We start from the raw sequence: 17167 nt of genomic DNA on the forward strand, positions 1-17167 counted from the left end.
AAGCATCATTTTGGTGATGAGAGATCCAGTTACCTCCATCTTCCCCATTATTTGACAGTTTTATTTAGATTGCCTTCATACATGTATTTAGGAAGATTTTTACTGTATTGGGCTTCCATATGACCCCTCAAATGGCCTTTAGTTTTAGTTGTCCCTCCCCTTATTCTCACTCTTGCACTCCTATTCCTTTCCCATCCCTATTTGATCCTCCAGTTCCTTTCTCCTCTATTCATTTATAACTATCTATTTTATTTCCCCATCCCTGGGAGAGCCATCCCTTCACACACACACCCATTCCCATACTCTACACCTAACCTCTGTGGTTAAGTGGATTGTAACTTGCCTACTGAAGACTTAACAGCTAACATCCACAGATAAGCAAATATATACTATATTGGTCTTTCTGGGCCTGAATTACCTCACTCAGGATTTTTTTTTTTTTGTAGTTTTATCAATTTACCTGAAAATTTCATTATCTCATTTTTTAATATATGAATAATATTCCATTGTGAAAATCTAGATTGTTTCCAATTTCTAGCTATTTCCAGTTTCTGGCTATTATGAATACAGCAGCAATGATCATGGTTGAGTGAGTGTCTCTGTGGTAGAATGAATGTATATACCCAAGAGTGGTATAACTGGATCTTGAGGTAGATGAATTCCCATCTTTCTGATGAACCACCACACTGATTTGCATAGTGGCTGTACTCCCACCAGCAATAGATAAATGCTCCCTTTATTCTGCATCCTCACCAACATAAGCTGTCATTTGTTTTATTGATCTTGGTCAATCCAGGTGTGCTGGATTTTGGTCATTCCTGGCACTGGTGTAAGATGAAATCTCAAAGTAGTTTTGATTTGCATTTCCCTGATGACTAAGGATGTTGAACATTTACTTAAGTTTTTCTCAGCCATTTGTATTTCCTCTTTTGAGAATTCTGTTTAGAGCTGTACCCCATTATTTTTAATTGGCTTGTTTGTTTTCTTGATGTCTAGGTTTTTTTGTTATATATCTCAGATATCAGCCCTCTTTCAGATGTGTAATTGCTAGAAATATTTCTCCATTCTGTAGGCTGCTGCTTTGTCCAAATGATGGCGTCCTTTGGCATACAGAAGCTTTTCAGTTTCATGGGGTCACATTTATCAATTGTTGATCTTAGTGCATGTGCTATTGGTGCTCTGTTCAGAAAGTATTTCCTGTTCAAGATTATTCTCCATTTAGGTTGATGTTGGGTGTAAGCTTTCTGTAAATTTCCTTTATTATGTTGATGCATGTGCCTTGTATCCGAGTCTCCAAGGACTTTTGTAGTGAAGGTGTGCTGGATTTTGATGAAGGTCTTCACTGTAGATAATGAGAAGATCAGGTATTGCTTTTTTTACAGGGTGTTTATATGGTATGTCACATTTATTGAATTATATATGTTGAATCCTGTATCTGTCTGTAGCTGTCTGATGTAGCCTACTTGATCATGGTGGATGATCTTTTTTATGTGTTCTTGGATTTGGCTTGCAAGTATTTTACTGAGAACTTTTGCATCTATGTTTATAAGAGAAATGCAGACCATAACAAGGTTTCCTGATGGATGGCTTGCCAAAGCCACTTTGGGACACTTAGGTTCATACTTGTATTGTAAATGAAATAGGAAATAGAAGTAGATGAAGTAAAATGGATTTATTTATAGTTTGGCCCAAAGTAGGAAAAACTATTCATTTCTCTGTAACAGTAGTATTATGCAAGGAAATCTACATACATTAATTCACCGTGAGACAAACAGAGAGAATATGTAGTCTCTTTTTGTGAGTCAAGTTCCTCTTCTGGCTGGTGCAGATTTTTAATGTTAATTTTCTCCCAACATGTGATTCCTAAGGACACTTTAATTCATGGGGTCCAATGTCTCATGAGTTTGATAGCCAAAGGGGGAGGCACGAGTGTTCCCTTTAAAATATCTCTTCTTGTGTCAGGGTGATGGTTATAAAGGGTAAACTGAGGACAGGCAGGTGTTCATGGGTTATGTGACCAGTCAGAAATACAGCCAGGTGGGAGAGAGATACACACACAATCTGTGAAGAGTCTGGGGAGAGTTAGAGAAAGAAGGGCAGAAAAATGGGATGACAGGAAACATTACAGACAGCAGAGGGATGAGGATCAGAGGAAAGAAAGAAATACAGATAAGCCTGGGACAAAAGCAGGTGACAAGTAGAATGTACTGCAGGCAGCAGGCCCCAGAGCTGTCCTTTTCTCTACCAGGATTATCTCAGCTTCTTGAGACGCAGGTAGATCCCCTCCTTGGACTTCAACACCAGTCTGAACATGGGGACTGGGACCCTGGTGGGATCTGGCAGCAGCTCAAAGCGGAGCAGGGTCAGGGCCACGGCCACCTTCAGCTCATTCATGGCAAACTGTTTCCCAATGCAGTTTCTGAACCAAGCAGAGACATAAAGTGAGATGTGCTGTTAGGCATGTTCTGAGTACAGTGAGCATTGTTCCTAGAACCTCAGTCGTGAAGGGCATTAGGGTACCCCATCAGGGTACCAGTCTAATCATTTTCCTTAGAAGTCACACACCTAAATAGTTCCCTTGCTTTGAGATCACACAACTACCTGAATCCCTTGTCTTTGTGCATAGGCTTCTGACCTATGACAAAGTCTCTCATTCCTCTAGGGCATTCTCTGATTCTAGTCCTGCTCTTGGATGTGTGAAATGTCATTTGAACAGTGCCGGAATTGTGGGGCATAGAGTACAAGCACATGAGTTATTTAATGAGGTAATCATTAGTTAACCATTCTCTCTCCTAACAGTTTCTGGATCTCCACTATGAATACCCCTCTTAGGGGCAATATGAGAAGGGGTAGATCACCATCCTGGGGATTATCATCTATGTATAAAAAATGAATTGATCCTAGAATGGGAGTCAAATATTAGCGGTAGAAGCTTCTGGTGAATGCATCTGACTGAGAATCTTCAAGCTGTTCCTCCATCTTCTTCCCACTCCGTTGTCAGGCTCTGACCCTCATTTCCCTCAGACTACCATCATCTGCAGCCCTCTAATCTGACTCCAGAAAAGCCCTTATTTGCATTGTTGCTGTCTTAGTCTTTTGTTCTCACACACCTCCTCCTATGCACTCCACCAGGTAGAACAGCATCCAGGTACCCCAGCCATAACCACACTTACTGTAGGATTGTTGAGCCACCAACTCTTAACTGTCTAGCCCCACCTCCTACTTCAGCTCATGCTGCTCAAGTTGCCTGTAATGTTTCTCTCCACCTCACTTGAAGCATAACCTAATTAATCTTATCAATAAAAACCAAGAGTCAGATATCAGGGTAAAACCTGAAACATCAGAGAAGCTGGAGGGCAGCCACAGTTGCTTCTTTCCTCTTCCATTCCTCCAGTCCAAAAGGGCCAAGATCCTGTCTCCACCCCACCTTGTCACTTCCTGTCCCTCTCTGTACAGACCTCCAGATCTCTATGGTTAACTAGTGGCTAGCTTAGCTCTCTGATTCCAAGCAAGTTTTATCTGTCAGAACACAAACAAAATATTACACAACATTCACTGTCACATCCAAAGGAACAAGCTAAGAGTCAGCTAGCTCCATGTCCTCTGTGGCTGCTCATTTCCTCCAGGACTCTAAGGCATCATTGGTGCTTTTTTCAAGGCTCCACCACACTTCAGATTATAGGAGAGCAAGGAATGTGTAACAAACTGTCAATGAGTGATGCATGAGTGAGAGACAGGAAGAAGGAATGATGATTACTTCAAATGCATGTGTCTGACTATATACACGTCTGGTCTCGTTGCTGGGCTGGGATCAGAATTCTACACTTCTGCATTCCTGTCTCAGCAAGAGGCATGGCAGAAAAATACAATTTTAAAATACTTTAGCATTTGAATTTACTGAGTTGAATTTTTAAAATAAAATAATATGCACAGAGAATAAAGATTATATAAGCTAGAAACTTAGCAACCAACAAGTATCCTACCCTCCAATGGCTGCTTTGTTTTTGGCTGGGTAAGATGAAATTCTTAACCATGGGAGTAAACTCCATCATATGTTTTCTTGTTTTTTCTTCCTATTTGTTTGTTTGTTTTACATCCTGACTGCAGTTTCCCCTTGAAATGCCATGCATTAAGCCTGTTCTGTGGGAACTGATTCAGTACTGTAGGTTTCACAGAATTGGTCAATCAGAAGAAATTCTTAGCTTTAATTTTCTCCCCCTATATAATCCCTAGAGAAATTTTGACTCATGATGACCACTGTATCAAAACCTTAAGAAATTTGGGGGAATTTACGTTCTACGGGATGAGTCCTGTAGACTTGGTGGATTTTCACAGCCGCCCTTCAGCAGCTTGTCTCATTCAGCTCTCCGTCACTGTACACACCAGCTGTGGCATCCATCATCACTAAACAGAGGAGAGGCTTTTCCTCAGAAGCTGTTTAATGTCCTCATTCCTGATTTTGTCACCACTGGACTAGGTAGGCTAAGCCTGTTCACTGAAGTCCCTTCCCACATGCAAAGCTTTACAAACTGGGAAAGTATGTACAAGTTGTAAGCATTTGTCTATGCAGCAAAATTTTGTGAGACTAGAAGCCAAAAATGTGAGATGATAGCCACTGGTGTCCAATGTACAATGAGCTGTGAACTCATATATATATATATATATATATATATATATACATATATATATATATTATATATATTACTTTAACAGAAGAGTCCATACAGTTTCTAGAATTTTAAATACATCACCTTATAATACTTAATACATGCTTATTACATATGTTTATAGGTACATATATTTCAAAGGTTCATAGACGCATCCAACTGCTGAATTAGTAAGAAAACCTACTGGGCTATAATGAGAATTTCAGGAAAAAGAAATTCTCCCTTCAAGATTATTGAAAACTAAAAGTTCTTGGTTCAATTTGCATAAAGAATATAATTCTGAAGTATGAAATTCAGAATTTGTGAAAATATCAAAGCATATTAATTTTGTATACAAATGTTTTAGTGGCCACAGGACAGTGGGTTAAAAACCTCTGTGGTATACTGAATTGCCATCTTTCTTTCTGGCACAAACACATACACATGACACTATCTGTCCACATATATCAACAGAGATACACACAAGTAGACCTCATAGGGACAAAAGCAATCAGAATTATAAAATATTAATATGTGCCAGAGACTCCCTTTTCCTCCAATCCTTTCCCATCACCTTGCTCCTCCTGAGAAGGGCAGGAAAGCATGGCTGTGCCGAGAAGAATCTGGCGCAAATCTAGAAGGGTCAAACACCTGCAGAGAAAGCATGAGGGCCAGGGTAGACAGGAGTCAAGACCATTTCCAATGAAAAAGGAGACAGAATGTATAAAGTTGCAATTGAGTAGCTCTTCCCTCTTCTCGAGGCCTTCTTACCTTAGGGTTTGGCCAGAAACTTGGGTTATGATGAAGGCCATAAATGGAGATGGCGACTGTGACACCTGTGGGGGAAGGGAGAAGACATGGAGTGAAGCATAACTAAGCCAACGAAACAGGGCTCTAGACTTATACCCGATAGGAGACTGGCATGCACAATTGGCCTGCATATAAGGAGTCATCGCTTAGAGCTAATGATCCTTTCAGGGATAGGAAGCTTAGCAAAGCATGCATTAGAAAACCATGAACCCAGTGATGACAGGCAGCAGTGAAGTATTGGGAGTATCCTGCTTCCAGTAAGTGAAGTGACAGCATACACTCATCAAATGTCTTACATCGACCACTGAAGAACTTACGTCAGCTCACATAACACTCACAAGTCCCTCCCCACCACCCTCAAAGACACTGTTTAATGACCATTTTTCACATGAAATGCTAAATTCTCAATAAGGCCCATTATTTTTCTTATGTTTACACTGCTTGGATGTGACAGAGGTAGGATCATATCCAATGATTAATATGTGTTTTCCTGTGGAGACAAGGAGCTCAGAACTTGTCATTAAGCTCCTCTCTTTCATCAACTCAACGTTTCCTGAGAAACTGGGAGACATTACACCCACACGTAGGATTCCATTATCTTTTTCATTTGCTTTTACTCATGAGCAAAACCATACCACCACAAGACTTGTGTCATCTATTTCAATCCTGAATATCTTAAACGACTGCAGTGTCAAGGCTGAGAATGACATTTAATTAGAAGGTGGCATTTCTTCCAGGAGACTTCCATGGTCTCAATTTTATGACCTCATCTCAACTTCAAAGTAAGGATCCAATTTACTGAGAAAAGAGAAGCACACGTGAGGACTTAGGTGACTGGCTCTGGCTACCTTTGGGTAAGGAGCGTCCATCAGGGAAGGTGACAGGTGTGTTGAGCTCTCGACTCACACCTGGTACAGGTGGGTAGAGCCTCAGGGCTTCCTTGATGCACATGGTAGTGTAGGGCATCTGGTCCAGGTGATCCCTGAAATGAAGCCCATACTGAAAAATCACACAGAGCTGGGAAGACCAGAAAAAAATTATCCTGAGCAAGGCAACCCAGACCCACAGATAAACATGCTATATACTCACTTATAACTGGATATTAGCTGTTAAGTAAAGGATAATCACACTACAATCCACAGACCCAGAGAAGTTAGATAAAGAGGAGAGGTCCAGGGTAGATGGATGGATCTCCCTGGGAAGGGGAAATAGAATAGATTTTTTGGGTGGACTGAGGGCAGGTGGGGATAGGAACAGGAGGGATCAGGTGGGGAGGAAGGGACAGAGGGAGAATATAGGGCCTGAATTGTCCATCTTCTGTAATTGGGTAAGGCTACCAGTGGTAGAACTGTGACACCAACACAGCCACAAAACCTATGACCCATAAGCTGTCCTGCCTGCAAGATGCACTGGGACAGTGATGGCTCAGAGCTTGTAGGTGTGGCCAACCAATGACAGGTCTAATTTGAAGCCCACACCTCTACAGGAAGCCCATGCCCAGCACTGCCTGGATAGTCAGGATCAGGAAGCTGGATGGCTTAGAGACCTAGGGTAGAACCAAACGTGACTGACAAAAAAAGTCAATGAAATAATTCCTAATGATAATCTGCTATTCTTCTAGATTGGGGTCTTGCCCAATCATCACCAGAGAGGCTTCCTCCAGAAGCTTATGGGAACAGATACAAAGACACAGCCAAATTAGGTAGAACTCAGGAAACTTCGGAGAAGAGGGGGAGGAAGGATTGTAGAAGCCAGAGGGGTTGATGACACCACAAGAACACAGCCCACAGAATCAACTAAGCAGGCTTCATAGGAGCTCACAGAGACCAAAGCAGCAACCATAGAGCCTGCAAGTGTCTGCACTCTGCATACATGCTGTGGTTGTTTAGCCTGGGGTTTTTTGTAGGACTCCTAACAAGGGAGTGTGGGTGTCTTTGACTCCTTTGCCTACTCTTGAGACCCTTTTCCTCCTGCTGGGTTGTCTGGTCCAGCTTTGATATGAGGGTTTATGCTTAGTCTTATTGCATCTTGTTAAGCAGTGTTTGGTTGATATCACCGGGAGGCCTGCTCTTGTCTGAAGGGAAATGGAGGATCAGTGGGTCTGGGGGAGAGGGGAGGTGAGGAGAGTAAAGGAAGTAGGGGAGGGAGGGGAGGCTGTGGTCAGGATGTATTATGTGAGAGAAGAATAAAGAAAAAGAAAACAATTTTAAAGAGATCTCTTCTACAAGAAGACAGGGGTCTCCTTCGTCTTGAGTTTTTCTCACCAGGTGACAGAGGTTCCATCACCCAGGATGCTCTGCACCTCCTCTCTGCATCTTTGTTGGTGCTCAGGGTGGGTGGCCAGAGCATAGAAAATCCAGGATATTCCACTGGCTGTGGTGTCATGGCCCTCAAACATGAATGTATCCACCTCTGCACGCAGGTCCTCATCAGACAAGCTGTTGCCATCCTCTGTCTAAGTGAATGCATAGGTAAGAGAGCAAAGTTATATCTAATCTGTGCCTTTGGGCCAAACCTCACCCCTGAACCCCACTCACTTTGGCAAACAAGAGGATGTCCAAGAAATCCAATCGCCTCTTCTTCTTGACCTTCTCCAGCTCTTCCTCATTCTGCAGCTGAGCCTTTCTCATCTTGATCACTCCATCTACCCCATAACAACATTTGTCAAATAGATCCCAGAGCTGCTGTAATTCACAGGATCCCTGACCCCAATCTGTGTGTCCCATGAAGCCCAGGGTGCATGTGCAAGTGGGAATTTGGTCATGATTTGAAGTCTGCACAATCTCATATACCTCAAGCCTCCAATCAGAATCGTGGACCACAGAGTCACGTTAAAGGCTATTGGATGTGTCCCATGCAGTGTCACCAATGTAATGAAACTGGTAATTCTTGTGATGTACCTCATGTGCTAACATCCTAGCTCCCAAATCTTGCATCTTGATAGTAACTAGCAGAGTGTCTCAGGTCCTATAGAGGCTTCTGGTAAGCTCAATATGTCTGATCGTATCTTTGGGATGAGCCTGATAAAGGAAGAAGGGGTGGGAAGGCAGAACCTGTGTGCTCATGAGCAATCTGGCAGGCATGGTGGGACAAACGGCCATCGGAGAACATTTTGTAGATGGTGTCATTCTCATAAAAGGCACTCCTAACTCGAAAGAAAGTCAGGTTGTTCAGATCCTCAACAGCCTTAATGTAGGACCTGGAATTTCTGAGGACAGGAGATACAATATACTGGTTATGGGAGTGTCTGACCCAAGAATAGAGTGGGCTCTCTAGTCATCTTTTCACCTGTGGGACACACAACACCAAGGCACACATCACTTATGTCTTTTTTTGTTTGTTTGTTTGTTTGTTTTTTTGTTTGTTTGTTTTTGTTTTTGTTTTTTGTTTTTTCGAGACAGGATTTCTCTGTGTAGCTTTGCGCCTTTCCTGAGACTCACTTGGTAGCCCAGGCTGGCCTCGAACTCACAGAGATCCGCCTGGCTCTGCCTCCCGAGTGCTGGGATTAAAGGTGTGTGCCACCACCGCCCGGCCACTTATGTCTTAATATGTCTTCAAATCCTTGAGACCTTAGAAAATGGGCTTCCACACTAGCTAGAGCTTTACTATGTCTTGTTTGGGCTGGTTTGAAATTCGAGCTTGACCTAGGGCTGGGTGAGAATCTTGCTTTCTGTGAAGGCAACTCTCTTTGCTGCTTACTTACTTCTTACTAAAGCCTTACAAATTGGTAAGACCAAAGACTACAAATAAAGGTGTCACTCACCCTTCCAACTGGACACTGCCCTTATAGCTGAAAGCACACTTCATAATGGTGTCCAGAGTCATTGAGGATATATAGTGAAAGATCTCCAGAGGGTGGTCCTGGCCATCAAGCTTCTCCCATTTGTCCTATGGTGAGAATGAGACAATTACATATTTTCTTCAGAAGACCTGTGTTTAGACTAAGATTTTTCTGTTTATTTATGGATAACCAGTCTGGAGTCCCTCACCATTAACATCATACGCTTATAGCAAATTAAAAGCATGAAGCAAATGTTTATAATCTGGTGCCTGCTTCTTCCAAACCTTTTAACAAAACATGATATCCAATTATTGCTTGTTTGTTTTTAGAAACAAGTATAATCTTTCAGTTTATAAAAATGGCCCCTTTGGTTTTCTGAGAGTGAACTAGACTTGAAAAATGAGTATAAATACCAAGATAGGAATAAAACGTGTGAAGGAAAAAAACCTGTGGTGTGAATGAACATGCCTCATGAGTGCTATTAGTGCCTTTAATTCCATTTCATTTATCAAAAGTTTGATGAACATGGTGAGGCCAGAAATCAGGGTCTAATAGGAGGGACACTGTAAGTGTACTGTGAATGGGTGTAATGAAATGAGATAGAGATAGAGCAACTCACCAGCATTGTATTGACAGAATCGGCCATGATTTGGACATAGGGTTTGAGGATGTCATAGTGGAAGGCTGGGGTCAACATCCGCCGGTGCTGGAACCACTTTTTCCCATTCAACAGAAGCAAACCGTAACCTGGGCCAGAGACTGGTATGTGAGTGTGTCTGGTAGAAGTGGAATCAATGGTACCCCTGGGAACATTTAGTCGAATTCATTGGGGTGGAATAAGGAAAGAAAATGATGCAATTTTTTAGACAAAAACATGACAGTGAGACTCCAAGTTTGTCTGATGAAATCTTCTGTGACTAAGAAAGAAGTGAGATAACAGAAGAAAATGTGTTGGGATCAGGTCAAGAGAGACATATATAAATGTCTAGCCATGAATGTTTGAAGAAATGATATGGAAGAAACTAGATATCATGCACACTCACACCAGCATTAGAAAGGACTAAGGAAGAAGAGAAATAAAGCCTTCATATTTAGGGATGGAATATAATATTTGTGGCCAATCACCCATTGTTTTCCATTAGCCAAAGAGCAGTCAGGAAAGCACATTCTTTATTTCAATATGCTTACCAATCCAGGGAGCAATGAATCGGTAAATACCAGAAGCCTTTGGATCTGAAAAGTAACACAGATCTTGAGGAACAGATAAAGAAGCTTTTATGAATTCTTTAGTTTTTCAGAATTTTTAAACGTACTTTGTGTGTGTGTGTGTGTGTGTGTGTGTGTGTGTGTGTTTGCACACACGCGCATGCATGTGTGCGTGCATGTGTGCGTGCATGTACACCTGCTGCAGTGTTTGTGTGGAGTTCAGAAAACAACTGAGGAGTTGGCTCATTCTTCCCACTTTCAGTGTGGTTTTCAGGGCTCAAACTCAGGTCATCAGGCTTTGGCAGCAAAACCCTTGACCATCTGAGCCATCTTAGCAACCAAGCCGTTAGTTCTTGGTGGATGTTTGCCGACAGTTTGTTCCCTATCACCTCTCACTGCCTCCCATTCCTTTCTGTCTTTGTCTTGCCAGTTATCTGGGCTTTGGAGGACAAACTTCATTGTACCAGCAGCTGAATGTCTCTGTTACTATGATGTTTGAAAAACAAAAACAAAAACCTCTTGAAGCCGAAGAATAACAAAAAGACCTGCGTTTTTTTTTTTGTTGTTGTTTTTTGTTTTTTTCTATAATGGGCTGTGGCTTAGTAGTCCTATGACCCAGGTGAGTAAACAATTAGAGGTTTTGAATCCAAGACTCTGGATTTAAAATTTGTTCTTCACCTATAGAGAAATTTGTGAAACACATCAACTCAATTTGTTTTAAAAGAAAAATAAGAAAAATTAAATTAAGCCCTGTGCAGCTATTTTAAGTGTTGAGAGCTATGTAAGGAAATATGTCAGTCTCTGCCAGGGAGAATGGCTGAAATGTCACTCTTTTCTAAAACTTCACATACAGAGCAACGAAGCTGGGCTCTCACCTGATCTCCCCAGAATCACCTTCACATAGTCAGGGTCATAGAGCAGGACTCGAGCGCAGCTCCCTGAGAGCCACTGTGAGCAGGCACTTGGGAAGTTCTCCACCCATGTAAGAATCTGCTGGAGCTCCTTATCCTTTGGGAACAGACACCAAAAAAAAAAAAAAAAGAGAGAGAGAAATTAGTGAAAACGTTCTTTGACATCTAGTACTTTGTGTGGTATGGGAGAGGCAGAACCACCACAGGGACGTCGCCCTGGAATGTTCAGAAAAAGAAATTTGGGTCAGTTTGGCAATCTGTCTTTTCTTTCATCCAGACCTTTGCTGTGTCCAAAAACTTGCCCTGGCCAGATCCTGAAGCCTTGTTAGATGAAGCTAATGCTCTTTAGAGAAGCTATTGGGTAAGAGCCTCAGCATTCTGTAGGAGCTCTAAAGTTACCGATTCTTAGATGTGGCTGGTGTGCAGTCCCTCACTGAGTGTCTCTTCATGCAGCCCTTACCAAACTGTACTCTACTAAGGGCTACTAGCACAGTCAGACATCCTTACTGCTTACATACACTTGGGGGTGGAGAAGGCTAGTGAATAATGCCAGTTTCAGGGACTTCATGAAACCTTTGAGTTATTTGTTTCCTGGACTTAAGGAACTCCCCTGCAGGATGGGATGTTTCACCTCCCCATAGAACTTCCAGTATCTTAAGGGGCTTCCTTTCTGAATGGAATGATTTACTCCTCTAGAACATCCTATACTGTAATCACAAGTTTCCCTACAAAATGGGCAGTTTTAATCTCAGAGGAAACTGATATGTAACATGGCCCCCAAATCACTTCTAGAAGTTCTCCCAGTCTTGACAAACCTAGATAATTGTTCTCTGTACCTGACATCACTCACTCTATAAGGATAGGCTGTTTTCTTATGCCCTTGTACATCCTGAGGTTTGAGTCTATTGTCGACTTGCATCTTCTTAAGAGGGTATATGCTTCCTATGGTTAAGGCAAGCTCACTCTTAGAAGGAAACTGGATGTTCTTCAGAAACCATGTGCTCATCCCACAGCAAACTGCCCCATGGATTACAACTAAACTATCAGAGCTCCAGCTTTTCGTGTTCTTCCATTCTCTTCCTTCTTCCTACCTTCAGTTGGTGTCCCCAAAGCCAATGGGAAGGCGTGGATGGGAACTTCTGGAGTGTCTTGAGCAGCCACTGCCTTCTTAAGTAGAACTGGACTGCCTTGAAAAGCACCAGAAATAGGCTGAGCAGGAAGACCACTTGAAAGAACCCAGAGACACCATCCAAATTTCTGGTGGGGCTCAATACGGAGAAACTCATGATTAGTGGCTTCTGGATCACTGGTGTCACTAAACCTTTGGAGTGACCGCATTTAAGTCATGAGAAGATTGATCCACCTGCTTGTGGGAGGGAGAATGGAGAGGGCAGATATGGATTGACCTCAGGGTCCAACGTTTATTAACCTGAAACATTGGCCTTGGGAAACAGTGAGAACAAAGCCCTAGCAACTGATCTTGGTAATAGCTATCTATATATATCTATTACTATACTCACTTTCCTGTCTCTGTACTACTCATAAATATTTACTGAACACCTATTATGTGTTAGGCAATATCCTAGTTGATGAGATAGAGTTATAGAATAGACATAATTAGCTTTGATATTCAGAGATTCATATTCTAATTTACCAAACATTCAATAGGTGCAGTGCTTTGCTATTTTTATAACATCAAGATGGAAGTGATGGCAAGGAGTAAACTGATATGTTCAGATGAATGTAGTTGCTGAGAGTTTCTACACACAGTGATCCTTGCATCTGGACTCCAAATCCAGCTGTTTCTTACATTTTACTTAGGGCTTGTCCCAACCCCTCTCCAGTTATGATCTGGGATGAATGTGCCAATGGGTAGAACACTGCAGCTGCATTCAGGAGGCTCAAGATCCAGGTTAGCCTTACCACATATGTAGCCTGCTACACACTTTTTCTGTGCCTCAATGTCTTGATTGAGTGGGATAATAATACCTTTCCCAAATACTTAAAATGCCCATCACCTATTCAGTTACTTATTAACTCAACACATATTTTTTGAACTCAGATTGGATAAATTCTAAAACAGAAATCAGAGCAATGATACTTATTATGGCTTGCTGAAAAACAAAATGTCCACCTAAGATTAATAAAGCAAAAATAGAAAAATGAGGTTTTGAAGAATTGTTATCCCATCAACTGAACAGTGACGAGGTGGTTTCCAACAAATTTATGGAGATTAGCAGAGAAGGGATGTTTGGGTTGTGTTAACATGAAGTTGGGTGGGTTAAAAGGTAGAGAGTATCTGGGAGGAGGTGGAAGAGGTGAATAATATGATCAAAATATATTGTACTAAAAGTTAAAAAAATCTAATTTAAAAATGGCAAACAGGTTTGCAGGCAAATGGATGAATCTAGAAAAAAATCATCCTGAGTGAGGCAACCCAGGCTCAGAAAGACAAACATGGTATGTATTCACTCATAAGTGGATAGTAGATGTAAAGCAAAGGATAACCAGACTGCAACTCACAGCTCCAGGGAGGCTACCTAGAAAACAGGACCCTAAGAAAGACACAGGTATCGCCCAATGACAGAGAAATGGATGAGATCTATATGAGCAAACTGGACCTGTGTGTGTGTGGGGGGGGTGGTAATGAAGGGCAAAGGTCAGGGAACGAGAGCTTAGGGGAGCAGGAGATTCCAGCTGGATCAAGAAGAGAGAGGGAGAACAAGGAAAAAGAGACCATGATAAATGAAGACACCATGGGAATAGGAAGAAGCAAAGTGCTAGAGAGGTCCCCAGAAATCCACAAAGATACCTCCACAATAGACTACTGGCAATGGTCAAAAGAAAGCCCAAACTGACCTACTCTGATGACAGGATGGCCAAACACCCTGTTGTGCTAGAAATCTCATCCAATGACTGAGGGAAGTGGATGCAGAGATCCACGGCCAGGCCTAGGTGGAGCTCCAGGAATCCAATCGGCGAGAAAGAGGAAGGATTGTATGAGCGAGAATTGTTGAGACCAAGATTGGAAAAAGCACAGGGACAAATAGCCAAACTAGTGGAAACACATGAACTATGAACCAATAGCTGAGGAGCCCTGAACTAGATCAGGCCCTCTGGATAAGTGAGACAGTTGATTAGCTTGAACTGTTTGAGAGGCCCCCAGGCAGTGGGACCGGGACCTGTCCTTAGTGCATGAGCTGGCTGTTTGGAACCTGGGGCCTATGCAGGGACACTTAGCTCAGCCTGGAAGGAGGGGACTGGACCTGCCTGGACTAAATCTACCAGGTTGAGCTGAATCCCCAGGGGAGTCCTTGCCCTGGAGAAGATGGGAATGGGGGGTGAGCTGGGGGAAGGGCAGGGGAGGGGGGCAGAAGGAGGGAGGACAGTGGAATCCATGGCTGATATGCAAAATTAAATCAAATTATTAAATTTAAAAAAATAAAAAAATTAAAATGGCAAGCGTTCAAATAAGGAAAAAGAAACAAAGAAGATAAGGGGTGGAGATGAGCCCTTCTTTGGGGTCCTTCCCCTCACTTTGATCATGATTATCTTCCCTAAATCGACTCAATTGTGAAGAATCCAGAGAGTCATACACAAAAGACATTTCAACACGTGTCTCTAGGAATCCAGCTTATTCACTCTTCCAGGAATTTATGTTTGCCCCTTACCTGGTCCCTCCCCTATCCAAATGTTTACCTGAACACACTCCTACTTTGTCTTCGCCCGTGTCATGACATGAATTACATAACCCATACATTTTCTTTCTCTCTGAAATTCTGAGCTCTTGTCAAAACCAAAGACAGAGGGGACATGCAACTGTTTACATTTCATTTGTCTGAACTTTTACCCCACTTTGTGGTCATTTTATAACTTCAAATATTTGTTGAATGAGTGAATGATTGAAAGATCAATGTATGCTGTGAATAGTTAGCAAAGACATTATGATCCTGTTCCACTGAATAGGTCATCTTGTACCCTTACCCCTTTCCTACTTGGATCATCTCTTACTTTTCACTCACAGAATGAGAGACAGTACTGGAAAGAGCTCTGGTGTCCAACAGTGCTGCTGAATTTTAGTTTTGGCTGGTTCCTTCTCTGAATCAGAGTTCTTTACAATTTGACTCATGTTGTTGCACCCTGTACATTGTGCACCACAAGAAAGGAGAGAGACAACACTCATGGGTTCCCAAGACTGCTGTGGATATCATTCTATATAAATAAAACACTGATGGCCAGTGACCAGGCAGGAAGTAGGTGGGACAAGGAGAGAGGAGAATTCTGGGAAGTGGAAGGCTGAGGGAGAGACACTGCAGCCACTGCCAGGACAAACAGCATGTGAAGACGCTGGTAAGCCACCAGCCACGTGACAAGGTATAGCTTTATAGAAATGGGTTAATTTAAGATAAAAGAACAGTTAGCCATGGCCATACAGTTTATAAGTGATATAAGCGTCTGAGTGATTATTTTATAAGTGGATTGTGGTACTGCGGGGCTTGGGGAACCTGGAGAGAAGCCCTCCAGCAACACAAGACTTTAATAAATCACCACATAAGTGGAGTCACTCATTGATCAGGGCTGCAGGACAAGGACTCAGGAGCCTTGCTTTTCCTGGCATCCCCAAGCAGGGGCAGAAGTGGAGTTTATAAGCATAAAAACATAAACACACCTGTGCCAAGTTACAGGTACAATTTTCACCAATCAGGAGTCAAAGATCATTGTCAACTGACACAAAATATAAGTTTTTCAGACCAACCAATCAGATTCATTTGTTCTTTCTGTCGTTAGGAACAGCAATAATATTTTAGGGAACTAAGAGGAATAACAGACTATTTCTATTGTTTAAGGAGGAGGTTGGCCAGCCATTGGAAAGTTCCCAGCTCCCCTAAGGCCTAAGAACCTGAACTTTGTTTCACTCTACAGGTAAAAATGGAGTCTGAAGTCAAAATGGCAGTACTTAGCACAAGGTGCTTTTGCCTGCTTCCTTCAATATTATTGTAGTGATGAACATGGAGTGAGTAGTTATTACATTCAGGGCACTGGTACAAGGCAGTTGACCTGCTTTCTCCCACAACAATCCTCCAAAAGAATGTTGTTTAAAACATCAGGGAATGAGGTTGGAGGTTTAATACTGTTTGTATCTACAGGAGTTCTATCATTTTCTTAGATTTAGCAGTTGCCCTCAAGGAACCTGTTCTATTTCCAGGACCCATGTAACAGCTCCCAACAAACCACCTGTAGTTCCAATTCCCAAGCATTTGACACCCCCTTCTGACCTGTGCAGGCACTACATGCATGTGGCACACAGACACACATGGAAGCACAATGCCTATGCACATTAAATAAATAATTTTTAAAAATCAGGGGAATCATCAAGAAAATGGGTGGCTGGACGTAATTCACTTCTTTCCAATTTAATAGAGAAAGTCAAAAGTAAATTAAGATAAATTTTAGTCTACTAAACACTAAGGCACTAAATTCCATTAATAGATCTAAAGCCAAAGATCAACTGCAACACAGTAACAGTGGGTAGTTTCAATGCCCCACTCTCACCAATATGTATGTTATTTCTACTACAAAAAAACCTAGACGGAGAACTCCTAAAGTTAGACGACATCATACACCAAAAGGACCTGGCCAATATCTACATTCCACCAAAACTCTTCAAACCACCCCAGCTGCTTCCAAAGCCATATGTAGTTATTTACCACATTCTCATAGCTCTTGAGAAGCAAACCCTAATTAAAGTATTAGCCACCTGATGGGGTGTGGTCTGGGAAATCTCGAGAAAAAATCTTTTGCTTTTACAAAAA

At 42.1% G+C, this 17167-nt stretch overlaps 1 protein-coding gene across 1 annotated transcript; it reads right to left on the reverse strand.

Annotated features, from left to right (window-relative positions):
- Positions 1-1653: 1653 nt before the first annotated feature.
- Positions 1654-12689, reverse strand: LOC114706721 (cytochrome P450 4A14). The gene is made up of 12 exons (XM_028889213.2): positions 12446-12689; positions 11319-11451; positions 10426-10470; positions 9857-9984; positions 9220-9344; positions 8510-8664; positions 7994-8100; positions 7721-7911; positions 6305-6438; positions 5418-5482; positions 5221-5297; positions 1654-2419 (listed from the first exon to the last, which is right to left on the reverse strand). The coding sequence occupies exons 1-12, from the start codon at positions 12638-12640 to the stop codon at positions 2251-2253; spliced, it is 1524 nt and encodes a 507-aa protein (XP_028745046.1). The 5' UTR covers positions 12641-12689; the 3' UTR covers positions 1654-2250.
- Between the last annotated feature and the right edge of the window lie 4478 nt (positions 12690-17167).

This window comes from Peromyscus leucopus, chromosome 2, assembly GCF_004664715.2.
Source record: "Peromyscus leucopus breed LL Stock chromosome 2, UCI_PerLeu_2.1, whole genome shotgun sequence".
Taxonomy (NCBI): Eukaryota; Metazoa; Chordata; class Mammalia; order Rodentia; family Cricetidae; genus Peromyscus; species Peromyscus leucopus.